This window comes from Cynocephalus volans, chromosome 4 (assembly GCF_027409185.1).
Source record: "Cynocephalus volans isolate mCynVol1 chromosome 4, mCynVol1.pri, whole genome shotgun sequence".
NCBI lineage: Eukaryota > Metazoa > Chordata > Mammalia > Dermoptera > Cynocephalidae > Cynocephalus > Cynocephalus volans.
Window position 1 is genome coordinate 151478199 of NC_084463.1, and position 19865 is coordinate 151498063.

General features: G+C 35.3%; 2 protein-coding genes across 2 annotated transcripts; both read left to right on the forward strand.

The window, feature by feature from the left end:
* Positions 1-8494: 8494 nt before the first annotated feature.
* Positions 8495-9445, forward strand: LOC134376586 (olfactory receptor 5AL1-like). Its single transcript, XM_063095078.1, has one exon. The coding sequence runs from the start codon at positions 8495-8497 to the stop codon at positions 9443-9445; it is 951 nt and encodes a 316-aa protein (XP_062951148.1).
* Positions 9446-18416: 8971 nt separating this feature from the next.
* LOC134376587 (olfactory receptor 5AL1-like) lies at positions 18417-19361 on the forward strand. Its single transcript, XM_063095079.1, has one exon. The coding sequence runs from the start codon at positions 18417-18419 to the stop codon at positions 19359-19361; it is 945 nt and encodes a 314-aa protein (XP_062951149.1).
* Positions 19362-19865: the final 504 nt, after the last annotated feature.

Here is a 19865-nt window from a genome sequence, read left to right on the forward strand (position 1 = left end):
TTTGAATAAATAAAAATAAACTGTTCCCTATGATCTGTTTTTTTCTCACTAAAAAATTATTAAAACACCTATTTTTTTTTTATACAAGAAGTCTTCAAAAAGTTCACGAAAAGATTCATATTGTCTTTCAGTTATATTTTTCCATGAACTTCTTGGAATACCCACATATGTGATCTATGCCTATCTGTTCACTGTATAATAAAATATTCTACAGATTTTCACTTAGAATGTGACTTCAGGTATAAAGTAACTGTAAGAATTTGTAGCCATTTTCTCATTTTTTCCACATAATTAATTATCTGGCCCCTAAGAATCTATAGTAATTTTCCCATTTGTCAAATGGACAATACATAACAAAATCATTATCAGGATATGTAAGTAGTTGCAGTCTGAGCATAGACAAAAGTTACGACTTTTTAAGGTAAATCTCCCTCAATCCCTAGTTTAGGATTTTAAGGTTGCATTAAAAATATTTCAGTGAAAAGATGAGACACATAGTCTACTTTTTTTCCTGATTTCTAAATTTCTTGAAAAAATACATGACAATATAAAACTGTTCCATATTTATACACTTAACAAATTGTCCTTATTAAAAAGAATAGTATTACATTCTTACTTCACCTGTGTCACTGATTGAACGTGAGATTTTACTGTCCTGGAAGTCTTGTTTGGTCTCTAGAGACCAACTCTTTAAGTGAGCTTCTTTTCTTATGCGTATGAAACCTCATTAAATTTTTTTCAAAATTATCCAAAAAATGCAATTCGGGGATAGAGTCCTCAATTTTGAGGGGACATCATATTCTAAACAAATATATTCACAATAATTAAAATATCATAGACCTTTTTGACAGTAGCAGTTATGCTGGGGAAAAAAAAGATGCCTAAATTGGTCATTATTTATTAATGAATAGCTTATGCACTATGAACCCATTAGGCAATGTTACCTAGTGAGAAAAGCATATATAGGCCTTGTAGTCCAAGTATGTGGTTCGATCCCAAACATAACATTATATACTATGTGTGCTCTTGCCAGTTTATTCATCGGTTAAATGAGAATATTGTTACCCAATTCAGAGCATTTTGAGGATTAAGCAACATAAAAAGGGGTTATAGTCCATGGTAGGCACTTGCATATCATTTCCTTTCCTTTTATGAGCCTGAAGACTTGAATTCTAGTCCTAATTCTGCTAACTGTAAGTCACATGAACTTGAGGGAGCAACTTATAAATGATAATTATTGCACACCGCAACTGATAATTTGATAACTGTGATATAAAGATATAGATGGGTAGATGTAGAGTAGATGTATATGAGTTTACATATACACACAGAAAAGTTATTCAAACCATGTATGCCAAAATATTAACAATATTTAATTGTGTGGTGATACTATGATTGATCCTTCTTTTCCTCCTTTTTTCCTTCCTCCCTGTTTAATTTTAATCATTCTGACAATTTTATGCTATAACCTGTTTCAACAAACTTGATTCAATTTAATATGCATATTTCTGTTTTGCAACGCATTCTACATTTGTGCATATTGAACACCTAACTTTTCATATTGATATTTCTAGAATTTGTGCTTATCTGGTGCCCATAGGGTTGCATGAATTTATTTGCCACTAAAAATTGTTTGCCAATTATTTGTCACTAAAATGTAATTCCACATTTTTGAAAACCTTTTGCTGTGATATATATTTACAGGTGGACTAATTCATTAATCAGTTTGAAACACTTGTCTGGTTAAAAGTGACTATTCTCAAAAAGGACAAAAACCCACTTACAAAATCATCAGCAGATTTTAAGTAGAAATTGTGACAAATCTTTTTCTCCTATATTAATAGCTTCATAGAAAATTCTTAGTTTTAAACTGAAATTTTAAAATATTTACTTTGATTGTGTAGTTTCCTAAATGGCCAGCATTTTCAAATTAGGAATAAGAAATCTAAAAATTATCATTTTAAAAAGGCTTGCACTAAAACAAAAGTGTTTCATGCACTGTCTTTTTTGATTCTTGTGAGAATAAATTGAAGAGCTGAATTTTTTTTTTAACCTTCAAACTGTTGAGGACACTGAGACATACACAGGTAGTCTAAATTGTCTGAGGTTTTTCAACTTAAATGGTGAACTCAGAATTCACATTTAGACTTTTAGACCCTGAGGAATCTATGTTCTTTAATAGAATAGCTATTGCAAAGTGAATGTGCCCGCTTGCTAAGACAGGAGGTTGTGCATTCAAAAATATTAATTACAACCTCTCAATATATAGATTACAGACTCAAAACATGCTATAGGAGCTTTGTCCTGCTATGTGAGGAAACAGGAAGGCACAAAAATATTAAAATAGTAGATTATTGTGATTAAAGAAAAAGTGAGGAAACAAACTTTTGAGAACTATGGGTCATGCTATCCTTGTGTCTCTATGATCCCACAATATATATAGTAAAATCATCAAAGATGGGCACTGACCTAAGGCATTTTTTTATGAAATATTATTTCAATATAATCTCCCTCATATGAGTATTAGTATTTTTCTACTCTTCTGGCATTAAGGATTCAAATGGGCCATAGATAGAAAAAAAAAAGAAACAAAAAATTAAATAACAGGTATGAGTCATAAACTCAAATCCTTTTCTGTATAGATGAAAATTGATGAGTTATTTATTTTTTTGAAATATGTGCAAAAGGTCCTCAAAAACGTTACAGCTAATGCATATTATGAGAAAAACTATGCATGGATTTGAAACATTTTTTGCACTAAAATAAGCTCATACTAATTTATTGTAACATATCTGAACAGGATCTAGTTTGAGATGTTAAGAAGGATAAGACATCAGTTTAGAAGGACCCCCTGTGAGAGAGACATGAATTCTGCTAAAATTAGAAAAAGAACAAACATCAAATTTATGGTGAGGCTCAGGTTGAAGAATGGTGAAATCATTGATGCTTTATGAAAAGATTATGGAAACAATGTCACAAAGAAAACAACAGTTTACAAGTGGTTAACTCATTTTAGGAAGGGACAAAATAATGTTGAAGATTGGGCCCACAGTGGCAAACCATCCACATCAAATTGAATGGTAAAAATTAATCTTGTTTGTATCCTAATTGAAGATGACTGATGATTAACAACAGAAAGAAACAACCATATTATATGTGGCCAATATGATAAACCTGACACTAGAGGCCCATCTGGTCCTTCCATGGGACATTGTCAAATTAGATATACAGTATTATTTTCTGCTGTTGGCATGTTGGGTACTTAACAGTGGATGTACATGGATCAGCCATGTATAGTGGAAGCTCTTAGCAATTGAGCCAATGAATAAATACCTTCCATCCTGCCATGGCTTCCTCATTCAGGAGCACATTGTACAAGGGCAGAAGTGACTAAGTACAAAGATTGACCAGATCCCCAGCAAGATCTTATTACTTACCTGAGTATTAAGAGTCTTGCTGGGAAGTATCTAAGGAAGCTTTTTAATTTCTGTGTTAGCTGATATAAAGGACCATGTAGAATGCCCAAGTAAGGTACATAGTGTTTCTAATATTCAAAGAATCCAGTGAAGTGATGGGTTTACTTTATGCTGTTGAGGACCAAAGAGAATAATTTTTCTGTGATGTCCAGAAAGTTTGAGCATCATAAATCATCCATATTGTCTCAATAAACTACTTGACTAGCAGGGCTCTGAATTTGTTGGGGTTTATCAGCCACTCCCTGCTCTCAAAAGTTTGATAACAGTCGGGTTAAGGATGCTGAGGTTAATTTTTCTTTCTTGACAACCAACAGGAAATCATTTACATAATGAAAGCTTACAACATTAGAGATAGAGACATTGATGTTGTATCCTAACATACCTATTGATAGAAAATGGCAGGAGAGTTTGTCCTACTAACCCTTTTTTAGATGTAGCTTTTCCAAAAAAAAAAAAAAAATAGAAAGAAAAAAGAAAAATGCAGGAGAATCCCTCTAATGCTTATAGGATAAAAGAGTGAAAGGATGTAACATATCAATTTCTACTAGGAACAACAGAACATTGGCCCCATCAATAAAACCCACCCACAAGAAAATGTCAGCCTTGGTACCTCATTGTGAGCCCTGCCCCAACCTTACCAGCTGAATACAGAAACCCTTTTTACCCACAGAATTGGGTAGGATGGTGACTTCGACACCAACGTTAAAAAAAATAGTGATTAAATTTTTAGATCAATCCCCATTTCCAGTGTTAGCCAGCATACCCAGATGGGTGCATAAACTCTTAGATCACCCTTACAGAAGATCTTTGCTCCATCCTGGTCTTCTTTTGTCCTTAACAGCTAAGGTTTGTGTAGCGAGACAGGAAGAATCAAGAGTGCAAAGAGAAAAAGTGTCTCCATGTCGATTAAGCAGTTTGTTTGTTTTGAGCGTTTCAGTGCTTGCTAGAGTCTCAACCAAATGAACCTCCAGTGTTCTCATTTCATATAACAGCCTATATCCTCATTAGAGACACCATTTATTTCAGTTTTAGGGCTCCTTGATGTAGTCACTATAGCCTCATTGCCTTTCAACTGGGGCATGAGTCTGCAGCTCCACTGTCACAAAGACATCCCTACCATATTAGAGGAGAATAAAAGCCACAACTCAAGCACCATTCAGGCATATTATTTCAAACCTACCATTCACTGCTCAGATTTAAAATATCTATTGACAGGTAACGTATCAAAAGACCCTTATTCACCCACCTCTTTCCCACTTCTTGGACAAGTGGAGCTACTGGATACTTGGGGGTCTTCTCACATTCCCTAAGCTGGCTTTGGGGTTCCTTTTCCTTTCTTTCAAAGACAGTAACATCTCTGTAAATATCCTCTCCTTATTACCAAAACCAGAACACAACTATAACAGATCTTAGATTATACCTTTCTTTCTAGATAATAAGTTAGGCTGCCACAATTTCATGAATGCTGGCATAAGACATGAGACTCCTAGATCAGAGACAAAGGAATTTTTCTCACAGCACATTAAACAACATATGCTTCAGATTCACTTTATTCTCCATTGCATCCCAAATCTCAGGGAGACAATGCATAATGGTCCATATGGATGTGGCACATGAAGTGGATTTGGGTCACAGCTAAGAGCCTGAGCTGATAGAACTTAAATATTTTTGCAGTGGATGATAAGAAGACCTGTTCAACCTTTTCTCTGGAGAGAGACCTTATTTTTATTATACTGGACAGTAAACAAACTTTCCCTCTGCTCTGGAAAAAGACACTATGTCTTCCACAGCTATTCTTTAAAAAGAAATTATTGAAAAGATTATTCAGAACAAAGCATGTATGTGCCTCTGCTCATAAAGTGCTCAGAAATATGAGAGATTTATGGAGAATCGCCTCCACAAATTTGCTACTGTCAACCACTGTTGTGTGATGCCTGCATATTGTGCAGAAATATCTATGTATCAGGTTCAAATTATTTTTTTCTGTTGTCTTTCCTTTTCTCTGAGGTAAATCAGAACCATAGAAACCATGGAAATCTGAGTCACATCCTTGTGCAAGTTACTCTGCCTTCAAGACAACTCAAGCCCATCACCACTAAATGATGGCCTACTGCTACATATGTTCAACTTTGAGCCTTAGTCATTCAGACAACACCAAGTTCCTGATGAGCGGCTTAGGTATCATGATAACACATTAGCCTGTGATTAAGTTTTCGGTCTCTCCAAGGGCCTAATTACCAATCAGAAACTTTATTTTCAAAAACCAAATGATTACCTACTGAAGAAGTTTTTTTTTTCCACCAAAATCCTAAAAGTCTCTACTGTGATTTCCTTTAGGGGTTTAGCAAAGCTTTATAAACATCCCTACCTTCCACAGAATTCATAAGTTTTACTGGAACTGCTGTGTCACATAGCCTCAGTGACAGAGCAGTTTATACAACAGGCAGCACTGGTTTGAAGAGCCTTCTGTTTCTCTGGACCCAACTCAAATCAGGTAGTCTTATGAATTACTCTGTAAATGGGTCAGAGCAGCACAGAAAAATAAGGTATAAGTAGCTACCCAAATCAAATGCCATAAGTTGTTCTTTACTTTTAAAAATTAATCTCAATATGCCCCACACCACTAAGTGAGGAGAAATTTCAAACTTATGGTTATCTAAATATCCTAAGATCATTAAACTGCATTTTGCTTTCACATATTTTACCATATGCTTAAGGTTATAATTTTAAGCTCATCCAGTCCAATCATGAATTAATATGAAGTACGTTAATAGTATTTAACACTATTTTATAACATTTAATTTGCAGGATTTCAAATCAGGAATGTGATTCAGCCAAATGAATACTGAACGTTCCCCTGTGCAGATAAAGTGTGGTATAGATTTATTTGTGCCTATTCTAATGGAAAGGGGTTTTATATATGAGTTTACGTTTATGAGGGATAGTTGTGTCCTGTTATAATGAAAGATGATGTTGTTATTGTAATTATTTGGGTGCTGAATTTGGTTGAAGTGGATGTGTGTTCATGTCAAATTGTCATATGAGGGAACTGTCCTAATTTCTGCTATGAGTTTGACTTTGCCAGTCCTGCTAAAACTGAGGATTATGACTCTCTAAATCTCCTTTCCTCGAGATTCTGGATCAAAGTTCGTCATTGAGAGGAACGGTGTTATATTTGGAAGGCATGAAGAAAGAAAAAGCCATTATTCTCACAGGGTATGGCAGACACACAGCCTAAGCAGTGACATTCACATTTGAACGTTTCTGCAGATCTGTCTGAAACCTACAATTTTGAGGACGCAGTGATTTTTTAGACTTCTCCACAATCAAGGACTTTATAAATGCATATATATATGTCATACATGAACATTTTTTGTATGGGGACACTGAGTATAATGATAGGTAGGTAAGTAGGTAGGTAGATTGATGGATGGATGGATAGATACAGAAGATATAGCATAAGAGTGTAAGGAATTTGCGTACTACCTGGGGTTAAGTCCTCAAACATTGCACAAGTTTCAGGAGTAGAAAAGGAAAAACTAAAAGGTTGAAGGTGTTAGTGGAGTTTCATATTTTTCAGAGCAAGAGCTCTAGAGAAAGCCATGCAGTGTGTGTATGACAATTCTAAAGGTACTAAGAGCCAGGAAGGGAAGGGATTAAAGAATATGGGTCTGCGAGACATTCCAAGTGAGCTGGCCAGTAATTGCAAAGAGAATAATTTCCTGCATTCCATTGAAGGACAGCACTTTATCTTCTTAGCAACAAGACTGGGTCTGTATAACAATAATAATAATAACAATAATGCTAACTGAGCTTTTAATGTGAGATATAGGCCTTTCTAAGCATTCTTCAGGTATTAACTCATATCATCTTTTTCCAAAGTGTACAACATTTTGGAACATGTGAAAATTCAAGCCTCCCTGGAAAGCAGAGGCTGTTTTCATCAGTTGTAGGTAGGGATTTAGGGATAAATGTTTGGGCTATAAGGATCTAGATGTAGACCTAATCTACTTTGCCAAGCATTGGACAGGTTATGTATCAAAAAAAATGGAGATGATATCTGCCTTGCGCATCTATGGAGCTGATATGAAGGTTATCTGAGGTGACAGAAAGTAGGAAAAGTGAAGACTGCATCTCCTCTTCTCTGCTTAGAAGGAGGAATTGTAATAAGTCATCTTTCAGATAACCAGAAAGCAGACTATATGAGTGAAAGTGCAGATCACTGATTTTATTTTTCCCTTCTGTCGCTGTCCATTTGGATGCTTGAAAATGCAGAATAAAATGAGATTTCCTAGTTATGCCCCCAGAATTTTAATCTTTAAAAGGAAAATTGTGTGTACATATGCATGTATATGTCTAGGCATATGTGTGTGTCTGTATATTTTATTCAAAACACTACTAATATTTTTTATGTTCCTTAATTCATAAATACTACACATCTATAAAAGAAAATTCAGAGCACTTAGATGCACAAAAAGAGGAAAATTTTTAAAGTACCCCAAACTGTATTCCCTACAGATATACTGTTAATATTTTGGCTTCTAGCTTTTCATATGATCATTTATTAATGGTAAGGTTTTTTTTTTCTCCATATAAAGATTTTAGTTAACATTTTCAAGGTATTACTTAGAAGTTCCACAGAATAATCTTTATATATTACTAAAATTCCTTACATTCTAGTTTTCACATAGCTTTGTTTTCTGTTTTTATTTATATTTAACATAGGCTTATCTACTTTGCTGGTAATAAAGTTTTAAATAAAGTTTCTATTTAGTTCTTACTCCCCCAAATTTCTCATCTTGGAATTTCTACCAAGACCACATCACAGTTAGAATATAAGCAAAGCTCAAGCATGATTGAAAGTACCTATCAGGGTTCTTCTTTGAGTAAATGTAACACTATTTTTGTGGGTCATGGCCACCTTCTAATATCAATTTGGATCATCTCCTACAGAATCAAGATTACTCAGAGCATGTGCTCCTGGAGGGGTTTATTATAGAAATTTCTGTATCTACTCAATGGCCAAAGACAATCATTCATCAGTGACTGAGTTCATCCTCTCGGGGCTTACAGATGATCCGGAGTTTCAGGCCATTCTTTTTGGGACCTTTCTACTAATCTACTTAGTTAGTGTCATCAGTAATCTTGGATTGATTGTGCTGATCCTAATCAGTTCTCAGCTTCACACACCTATGTATTTCTTCCTCAGCCATCTGGCGTTTGTTGATTTTTGTTATACCTCCACTGTCACCCCAAACACACTGGGGAATTTTCTGTGTAAAATTAAAAGCATATCATTTTGTGCATGTGCTGCTCAAGTGTGTTTCTTTATCACATTTTCAGTGTGTGAACATTTTCTGCTGTCTGTCATGGCCTATGATAGGTATGTCGCTATCTGCAACCCTTTACTCTATACAGTTCACATGCCTGGGAAACTCTGCATTCAAATGGTCACTAGCACATACCTTTACGGACTTACTGTGGGACTTGTACAGGCAGTGACTACGTTCCGTTTGTCTTTCTGTGACTCCAATGTGATCAACCATTTCTACTGCGACGAAGTCCCCTTGCTTGCTCTCTCCTGTTCTGACACCCAAGTCAAAGAGCTGATGTTGTTAACCATTGCTGGGGTCAACATCATTTGCTCTCTTCTCGTCGTCCTCATCTCCTATGCATTCATTCTCTCTGTGATCCTGAGGAAGCACTCAGCCAAAGGAAGAAGGAAAGTCTTTTCCACCTGTGCTTCTCACTTGACTTCTATCACCATATTATACGGGACTTTCATTTTTATGTACGTACAACCCAAATCTAGCTCTTTCCTGGGTAGAGACAAATTTGTTTCAGTTTTCTATGTAGTGGTGATTCCCATGTTAAATCCTTTGATTTACAGCTTAAGAAATCAGGAGGTAAAAACTGCTCTAAAGAGAATTCTAGAAAAATTTCCTTTAAGGGCTGGCTGGTTAGCTTAGTTGGTTGGAGCTTGGGGCTACTAACACCAAGCTTCAGGGTTCAATCCCTGTACCAGCCAGCTGACGACAAAAAAAAAAAAAAAAAATTCCTGTGAGTATTGACAAATGAATCGTGTTGTCATTAAAATAAATTAGAGTGAGTAAGTTTAGATTTGTTTAGATTCACAGTGCTAGTATCTAATAGGAAATAGAGATAAGCCCTTTGTCCTTGGGCTTATTTTCCTGATTTTTCAAGCACAGAGACTTACTGCGTTCATTATTTTACCTTCAGAGGTATGCATATAAGACTTCATAATTATCTTCAGAATAGTTTTTCCAAAAAAGAGAGGCAACTCACTGTGTACTTGCTGACTTTAAGATTTTTTTTAAAGTAATAAAAAATACAACAATTTGAAATAATGACTTTCACATTGGTTTGAGATTCATAACTTTATAGTATATTGAAAGATGTAAGCTGGAATAAATATTGCATTTTCTAAGTCAAATTTTATTTCATAGATGATGATGAGAAATAGCACAAGATCTTTTACTATGAGATTTTTGTTTAAGCACTTCCAACAATTTACTGGTTGATTCTTTAAAAATCAGGTATTTTATACTTCTTCATTTCCATAGGTTGCAATGCATAAACAAAGTCAACTTGTCAGCCAGCTGTTTTTGTGACACAGATTTTTGTTTTATTTCAATCCTTCAGAGTAACTTAATACCTTTTACTTATTTTTCTTATTTGTATAATGTTGTGTAGTGTAAAACATATGGGTTCTCCATTCAAACAGTGACCTTCAAACTCACTCTGGTTCTATGTTACCATGATCTAGTTTCTTCAATATTAAAACAGTTGCATTATTAAAGAAAATAAAGCAGTATAAAGGTAAAGGATTTATTTTTTTCTTATCATTTTAATAAATTTAATATTTTTAAAAATAATACTGAAACACAAAATTTTTAAACAAATTTCTAGGTTAGTCATTTTCATATCTGATAAAATCATCCAGTAATGCCCATATCTGATTATCTTGATATCTAAAAACTAAAATGAATATGACTTTTCCTTGAAATAAATTAATCACATACATGTTATAATGATGAGATTAATAAACATTTTATTTTCAGGGTTGTGTTTTCAACAGTAATTGAGCTTGCTCAGACTTGCACAAATAATAAACATTTACTGAATGCTTACTGTCTCCGAAATTTGGTAAACTGAGTTAAATGCATTACCTCAAGTCATCTGCACAATAATAAATCTGTAGTAGGTATGACCAACTTCATTTTACAAAGAAGAAAATTAACATGGTGGACATAGTCTACACACACACATACAAACACACACACACACACACTCACACACATCCTTGAGCCAAGATTTGAATACCATTTTACTTGATCCTAGAGCTCAATTTTACAATGACTTTAATAATACACTTCCAAATATTAGCTAAACTGATGGATTTTGGTTTAAAACTAAATGATCACAAGATGCCACCCAAAGATTAGATAAATTTAAAATGTTTTATAGTGTCATAAATTACTGGAAGGCAGAGATATAAGTGAATCTCAGTGTGGCAGATACAGGTGTGGTCGGCCATACAGTTGCTTGTTTTACCTTGAAAGGAAATGCTCCCCACGCAAAAGGCAGAGAAATATTTTTTTATAGTTACCTCATTAGTCCTTTCCATTTTAGTGATGTTGAGTCTAAACATCTCAAATAATCTCAGCTCCTCACAGGACTGTGTCCTCGGCCACTCTAATCAAGTGAGGCCATATTCCAAAGCAACAACATAACCTTGGCCATTGCAATTTCCAATGTTTCTACTCGGCAAGTTTCTGCAAGGCAGTTAGCAACGCTGGGACATATGTTTCTAATTCATGAAATGAAACATTTCATAGCATTTTATATTCTGTGAAGATAACTCAGCTCTTCTAATTATTGATTATTTGTAATTTGGTCTTTGCCTAGAGACCCAAGTCATAGGCAAAGTTTAAGTGTCTAATATTTTTTTGGAATTGAAATCCTAACACAGTAACAGTGAAGGAAGAGCAAAGTGAGACAGGGAAAGAGAGGAAGAAAATACAAGACGATGAATTACAGGCTGAGCATTACTGAACATGCAGAGACACAGAGAGTTGCTTGTCCATATAGGGCGTCTCTAGGCAATATACACAGAAACATCAGGCTTCAAAACAAAGCAAACCTAGTGACACAGCAAGCTTCGAGGATCTAATCGGTAATCATCATCGATCTCCTCCACAACTTCATCTAGATATGTTTCATCCTCAGCCAGTATTTTCCTCTGTCTGATGTTTTGTTTCTTTTATCTGATAGAGTTACCCAGATCCTCATCATCATGGAGTCTGAGACTTTGTTACCCTCCCCTTGTGGGGTTATTTTTGCTGAAACTGTCAATTAATAGTTATCAGTGAGCATGGAAATATTGTGACACGCCTCAGTTTATCCACTGAATTCTAGTTACATTCATTCCTATCCACATCTTGCGGAAGAAACACTAATTATTCATGTTGATTGGGCTAATTACTCAACCAATAAAGTAATTCCTTTCTTTGCCTTCTGATTCACTGGCAAAATGAGCACAACGTGCTCAAGCAACAGTCACAGTCTATAGTTGAGGGATTCTTCTCTGCTGTCTAAGTGTTTCTCTTTGGGAGCCAAACCTACAGCCTGGCAGATCCTGAGGCTGTAGAGTCAGAAAGCAAAAATTCCTCAAGCGAGCCATTGGATGTGATGGCGAGAGGGGCCAATCCTACTTCTAAGCCTGCTTCCCACTACCTTGTATTCTAGCTATGGTGGACACAGCACCATTTATCACACACAGATTCAATATATGAACTCTATCTTGGAATACGGTTTCCAAACCCAATGAGAAGGAGCTATTACCAAGCTCATACTTTAATCGAGTATCTTAAGGCCATCTCTCTTTCCATCAGTTCAGCTGTAGCTGTGTGATGTATATATGAGGACAAGTGGTTTCCAGAGTCATGTGCCTATTGTTATAACCGCTATTGATATGAAAGGCATCATTTTTCCTGAAGCAACTCCAGGGCTACAATGCAAATAAATAAGGCATTCTGTAAGCCCTCAGATGGATATGCTGGCAAACAGAGTGCAAGCAGAGAAGGCCAATCCTTATTGGGAATATATGCTGATTGTTTTTAGGACAAATTACTTCTCCTCTAACAGGAAAGAGTTTTGATGAGATCCAACTGTCACCAGGTTGTTGGCTCGTTATATGGCATTATTATTAAGTAATAATGGCATATAAAGAGCTCAGAAATTGGCTTTTCTGTTGACAAACTGGACACTGAACACTGGAATTGCTAGATTGGAACTGGTGAAAGAAAGCTCATCTTGTTGGCCCATGTTTCATGGCTGCACTCTCATGGAGTGGCCCTTAGAAGAAACACTGGGTAATAACCATGACCAAATCATTCTGGTAAGAATTCTCAGTGATATGTTTTACCTGGTAGTCATTGATATTAGAAACAAATATCTGCATATTTTGTGCTCATACCTACAAGTACCTATGGACTGCAGTCATCCACACTCACACTTTTTTGTTCTAGACCAAGCTGCTCATCTCTTCCCAATATTGTGTACACATTTGTACTTCTAGCTGTGTTTGTTTCTTATGAAGACGATGCCAAGTATTCTGTTCAAAGCTTTACTCACTGAAACATGGTCAACACTGTATTTCAAGGTCAACACTGATGGTGCTATGTTTAGCAAATCTGAAGTTTACTTCTGATTTATTGTAAAAGGTCTTCCTGTGAGTCAGTTCTGACAGTCATGGAGAACACCCCACACCCTTACCTTGTAGCCTAAGGTAGTTAACTAGGGGTGTGGGGTCAGAGGAGTATTTTTACAGTAGAAGTTGTAGGCATGGGAATCTGGGCTGCCATTTCATACAATTAAAGTATGGCTTTGGATTTTAATGTAACACTTTTGCCACACAGTAATTATTGCTATACTAGCCAAAACTTATGGCTCACTGTATTACCAAAAATCCAGTTTATGACCAGATGATCAAATTGTAAAGTTTCTTGAAAGTTAGTCATTATCTCCTAAAGCCCAGTAGCACGATGGGAGCTATTTATCAAGAGGAGGGAAGTTTTCTGCCATAGATAACATGGTGCTGCTCTAGAACCTTACAAGATTATACAAAACTTACCAGGTGGGGATGCACAGATATTAGCACATCTTTATCCACAATACATAATTCCAGAACAACTGGATTTACTACATCATATACCCCAAAGGGCAGCCTGCAATACAGTTTGGACCTGTTTAGGTGCTCCTGTATCTTTTCTGTGCTCATTCACAGCTGGCATTTTTCTGCATAATGATGAAATTTTACCAGCTTAAACAAATGTAATTTATTATTTATCATGAATCATAGGACACTTACTGCTCTAGACCAGGATTTGCTAATCTTGCCTGGGTCCACTCATGAATTTCTAGTCAGCTGGTGGCTATCCGGGAACTACCTGATCTAAGAAGTCCACACTTGAAAAACTAGGTCAGTGCCATATGACCTCTTGTCTGCCAACAGGCTAGCATGTGTCGTGCTCCTGGCAAAGACAGAAGAGCAAGACAGGAAGTTGAAACATGCTAGAACTGTTTCAAGCCTCTGCTTGTGTTGAGTTTGTTAACACAACATTAGCTAAAACAAGTCACATGACTGAGGCCAGAGGCAGGGTACAAGAGCACTGCAAATTTACAGAAAAAAAGGAGCATGGTTACAACTGGGGCCATTAATGCAGCCAAATTACAATACCTGACAAATGAGCTAGAGCGTCATTTCCAATTGTGACATATTGTCCTCAAAGGCCTCATATTCTCATACACAAAGCACTGAGTATCTTTCTTTGAAAAAATCAGCAAAAAAGTCACCATATATAAATGCTATAGTTTGGAAAGGTCCTGCTTCAAGGGGATCCATCCATGTAATTTTAGTAAAGGAAATTTGTTGTCTATAATGTGACTTAATTTTGGAAATTGTTTGATGAAACGATTTTCCATTGTGACTGGTATTATTAACTTTCTGCTCACCAGCTCCAGATTTTTTTCTACTTATACAAATTGAACAGTAGTTTTCAATCCTGTACTTACAATAGAACTATATACATCCTATACAACTATGAACAACATCAGGTGCCTGTCTGTCAGCCACAAACCACCATTATCCATAACCCATTACCATAGCATCCTTCAGGTGAAGGCACCTTACTTACAGCCCAATCAAGTTTTGCAGCCCAATACCAATATTACATCAACCTTGCCACTGTCATGTCAGAATGCCAACATCCCCACTGGTTTGAAGGAGCACAGATCCATAGGGCAACTCCAACCACACTAGCTGAAAAGCACAGCCACTACTGAGCCTATAAAACAGACCAGTTCCCCTAAATCAGTGCATCCCTTATAGCCTGAGTAAAAATTCTGTGACTTCCTAAAAAATGTAGGGAGTTTTTATGTTATATGTGGTAAATTCATTATCGTGAATTTACTAAATCTTCTTCTCCTTTTTTTGCTACCATGTTGAAGAATTTCTGGCATATCTATTATATTTACTGTCTGGCATCTTTGAATCTAGGCTTTAAGGAGACATCCTAGCAAATTGTTAAGACGAGTTTCAGATATTACTGGCAAACATTTTGTTGGATGGAGGAGTTAATCCATTTCTGTGGAGTGACTGCAACTGAGCTTCAATTGACCTATTTACATCCATCCCTCCTCTAGAGAAGAAAATGAATATTCTTCTAAATTAATCATAGTTGTTGAACCGAAATGACTCATACCGATACTTTGAGACGTTGATATTGGAAGGAATGTTTGAATGTTACTAATTGGAAAACTCATTTTAAATCTAAAGACTTCTAAAAAGTTCTTCTAAATACAAGGGCCATACACTAAACACTTGTTTTAAATGAATTAATAAGGGCAGTATAAAACCGACAGGAAAAAAAATTATACAAATGTAGCAAATAATCAAAGCTGGTACAGTAATTCATCAAATTGTTTTCCCAGATTAGATCATTAAAATGTTCTTCTACTCCAGATGTTTTTCATTAACTAATAGCTGCAAAAGTGATGTAACATTTCATGGAAAATAATTTGGTCCCCAAACAATAAATCTCAAATAATTGCCTGTTTTTAAATATATCATTATATTGTTTTTCAATTTTTATTAAAAAGTAACAACAACAAAAAAGTTTTCAGAGGGACCACACACACAAACACCGAAAGCTGTTTCACATTACCCAGGTAATTTAAATGTTATTGGTGCCACAAAGATTGCTTTCAGGTGGTGTAGACTACTTAGAGTTTGTTGTTGAACTGAAAGATAGCCTGTTAAACATCAAAAGACATTGGATAGTAGAAAAAATACACTCAAGTTGTCTTGGTGGTAAAGGCCTTGGACTTTCACAACTACAACTTTTCTACAGTTAAATATTTAACATATAATTACTGATGATCTCTTTCTACTAGACATCGCTAGAGGTAGGTAATTAAAAGTGTGCAAAACAACTTAAAATTTAAAATTATTTAAAAATAAGAGTTTGGAGTTTAGGGTATGCTAAAAGTTAGTTGCAATAGAGTGTGACAGTGAAAAAAAATTGATGCGTGCAAAATAGTGCATATGAGAAGCACCTACTCTGTGCTGGAAGGCCATGAATGTCTCTAAGAGAAAGTGATGCAAAAGAGCATAGAAAGTTAAGTAGAAGGAAAGTCAGGCAAAGGAATTGATGACAGAGGAATAGTGTTTTAAGCAGAGAATGAAGCATGTATAAAATTCCAGTTCTCGTTTGAATAACTATGGTAGTTGTTGGTAATGTCTGGAACATAAGGACTGTATGAAGAATGTTGCAAGTGATGAGCCTGGTCTGAGATGAAGGGACTAGGTTTTCAAGATTTATGTCAGACGTTAAAAAAAACTTGAAATTTACCTTAAGGGCAATGAGGAAGTCATTAAAGGATTTAACCAGGAGAATATTGGAATAAACTTTAAGTCTGTAAAAGTTCATATAAGCTGCAGTGTTAGGAACAGAGGAAAGAAAAGAGCAAGAATACAAGCTAGGTGTCAGTTACAATACCGCCCCCCCAGAAAAAAAGGACATTGTGTTTGGATCAAGAGAACAATATAAGTGAACAGATTTTAAAAATATCTATGATGCAAAATTGTTAGAAATTGTGAATAAATTGAATATGAATATTTGCATGAGAAACAGGAATGCATCGTAAAAGATAATTGGTCTCTGATTTGGAAAACTGAATAGATAATAGCACTGTTCTTTTAGATAATGTAGGTAATACTCTTCATGAACATCTAGAATATTTACATGGTCATTTCCAGGAGGCATTTAGAAGGATAGAGCTAGAGAAGAGAAAACAAATCTGGAATAGAAATCTATATTTGTGCCTAATGAACATATAGATGCCTGTTGAGGACATAGAATTGGATAAGATCACTAACAGGAAGATAAAATGGTGGTGGAGGGGGGAGGTCATGGGAGAGAACTTGAAGACCATATTATCTAAAGCATAGATGATAGAAACAGACACCCCCCCCCCCCGCCGGCAAGGTAGACAGTCAAAGTGAGCAAATAAGAAACTCAGAGACTGCTTTGTTCTACAATCCACGGGTGTATTCAACACAGTCCAGTACTACTGAACTGCCAAAGAAAGAGACTGGATTGGATTTGAATAGCGAGGTTGATGGTTAACTTGGTGAGGGAATTTCTTGGATTAATGGTAAATGAAGGAGAATTACATTCAGTAACATTATAAACATGAGGGTACTTTAAAAAGTTTGTGGAAAAATAGAACTGAAAGAAAATATGAATTGAGAAAGTGGACTTGAGTCCTGCTCTAAGATATTTGGTTGAGAAGTATTAAAAGAAAGAGAAAAGATAAAGGATTAACCAAGATAAGTTTCCAAGTACATAGAAGTCAAAAGTTTACTAGAGAGGTGTTTTTTATATTTTTATTTTACTTGTCTTGAAAATCTGTATTATAAATGTGAAGTAATCTGAGACAATGCAGTGATAAAAAAAATCAAGTTAACTTATCTTCTGTTCTGCTTAAGAAATGAGGGAAATGATTTAAATTCTGCCCACATTTAAGCAATCAGAACCCGGTTTGGGTTTGTGGAAATGTTCTGTAGAATTTAGTTGTTCTAAACACTGCTCAAATGCTATACACTTTGGACCATTTAGATATTTGAAGGTAGAAAATAATCAATGTTTCTTAATTATCCAGAACTGTTTTATAATCTGTAAAATGTTAACTGACTTGTATTTTTCCAAAAAGGCAAAGCCATAAATTTCATAATCCTATTTTTCCTCAATATCAATATGATATGTCTATCAAAGAAAAAAAAAAGCATATTTTAAAAGTATACCAAACTGGATGCCTAAAGGTAAATGATGTTAACATTTTGATTTTGACTTTTCATACTACATTTTTCTCATTTGATATTGGTAATTTGTACTATCCCTGTGAACTTATACATCCAATGTATAATTTTACATATTTTATGATATAAATTCAAAATTTAAAAAATCATTTTGACATATTCTGTCAAGAGTACTCACATTCTTAACATTACAATGTTTTTTCTTCTAATTTTTCTTTTAAAAGTACAACACAAATTTTTCTATTGTATTAATTATAAAATTTCAATTGAAATACTTTCTTCTCTTACAACTCTCTAGTAGAGTTTAGATCTTAGAATTTCTACCTGGACCAAAACCTTTCACACTGAAAGCATAAGAAAAATCCATATATAATTCACAGTACTTATCAAAATTCTAATTTGATTGAATTTAGCATAACACCCTGGCTAGCCAAGGCCATCTTCTCACCTTTAATTGATTATTTCTTACAGAGTCAAGACTATTCATAACGTGTGTTCTGGAGGTGTTTGTGGTAGAATAATCCTGTATCTATTCCATGGCCAAAGGCAATTATTCATCAGTGACTGAGTTCATCCTGTTGGGACTTACAAATAATCCAGAGCTGCAAGCCATTCTCTTTGGTATATTCCTACTGATTTACTTAGTTACTGTGATGGGTAATCTTGGTTTGATTCTGCTAATCCAAATCAGTCCTCAGCTTCACACACCTATGTATTTTTTCCTCAGCCATCTGGCTTTTGTTGATTTTTATGGTACTTCCGCCATTACCCCTAACACCCTCGTGAACTCTTTTCGTGAAATTAAAAGCATGCCATTTTATGCATGTGCCACTCAAGTGTGTTGCTTTATCACATTTTCAGTTTGGGAATTATTAATGCTTTCTGTCATGGCATATGATAGGTATGTTGCTATCTGCAGACCTTTACTTTATGTAGTTCTCATGCCCAGGAAACTATGCATTCAAATGGTCGCTGGCTCATATGCTTATGGAATCACCATAGGACTAATACAAGCAGTGGCTACATTCCACATGTCTTTCTGTGACTCTAATGTGGTCAACCAGTTCTACTGTGATGATGTTCCCTTGATTGCTCTGGCTTGTTCCAATACCCATGTCAAGGAGCTGATGTTGTTTGTCATTGCTGGGTTCAATGTTTTTTGTTCTCTTATCATTGTTCTCATCTCCTATGTATTCATTATCTTCACCATCCTAAGGATCCCCTCCACAGAAGGAAGGCAGAAAGCCTTTTCTACCTGTGCTTCTCATGTGATTTCTATTACTATGTATTATGGGACCCTCAGTTTTATGTACCTACAGCCGAAGTCAAGCCATTCATTAGATAAAGAAAAATTTGCCTCAATATTCTATGCAGTAGTGATGCCCATGCTAAACCCATTTATCTACAGCTTGAGAAATCAGGAGGTCAAAAATGTTATGAAAACAGTTATTGAAAAGATGTGTACTAGTAATCAACAGTGATTTTTGTTGTTACTAAAGAAATGCTGGACATGAAGTTAGAAAGTTTTGAATCAAGCCCTGTGCACTAGTACATGCAATAGTATGTGTAGGAGATTTGTTTGCTGAGCTCATATTTTTCTATCTGTTTTCTTGAAAATAAACACTTTCATTGCTTTGGCTTAAACATAGTAGGAATTTCATAAACGTTTTTGTTTAATTTTTGAATTTTAAAAGATATAGAAATCATCTATTCTCTTTGACGATGAGCTGTTTCAACAATAAATAAAGAAGAATAAGTCACCTTGTAATCATGACTTTATATTATTTCACTATGATATGGAGAATTTTCAGTTATACTAAAAGATATGAACTACAGTTATTATTGCATCTAATACTGGAAATACCAGGTAAGGTTTTCATCCACAGCTGAGCTGGGAAAAAACTTAACAAGGTGCTTGTTTGAAATGTTTTGGTTTGAAAATGCAGAACATCACCTCACTCTTCAATTGAAAATGTCTCTATTGA

Excerpts from the sequence above, each read along its gene's own strand:
- LOC134376586 (XM_063095078.1), top strand. The coding sequence starts at position 8,495 with ATGGCCAAAGACAATCATTCATCAGTGACTGAGTTCATCCTCTCGGGG.
- LOC134376587 (XM_063095079.1), top strand. The coding sequence starts at position 18,417 with ATGGCCAAAGGCAATTATTCATCAGTGACTGAGTTCATCCTGTTGGGA.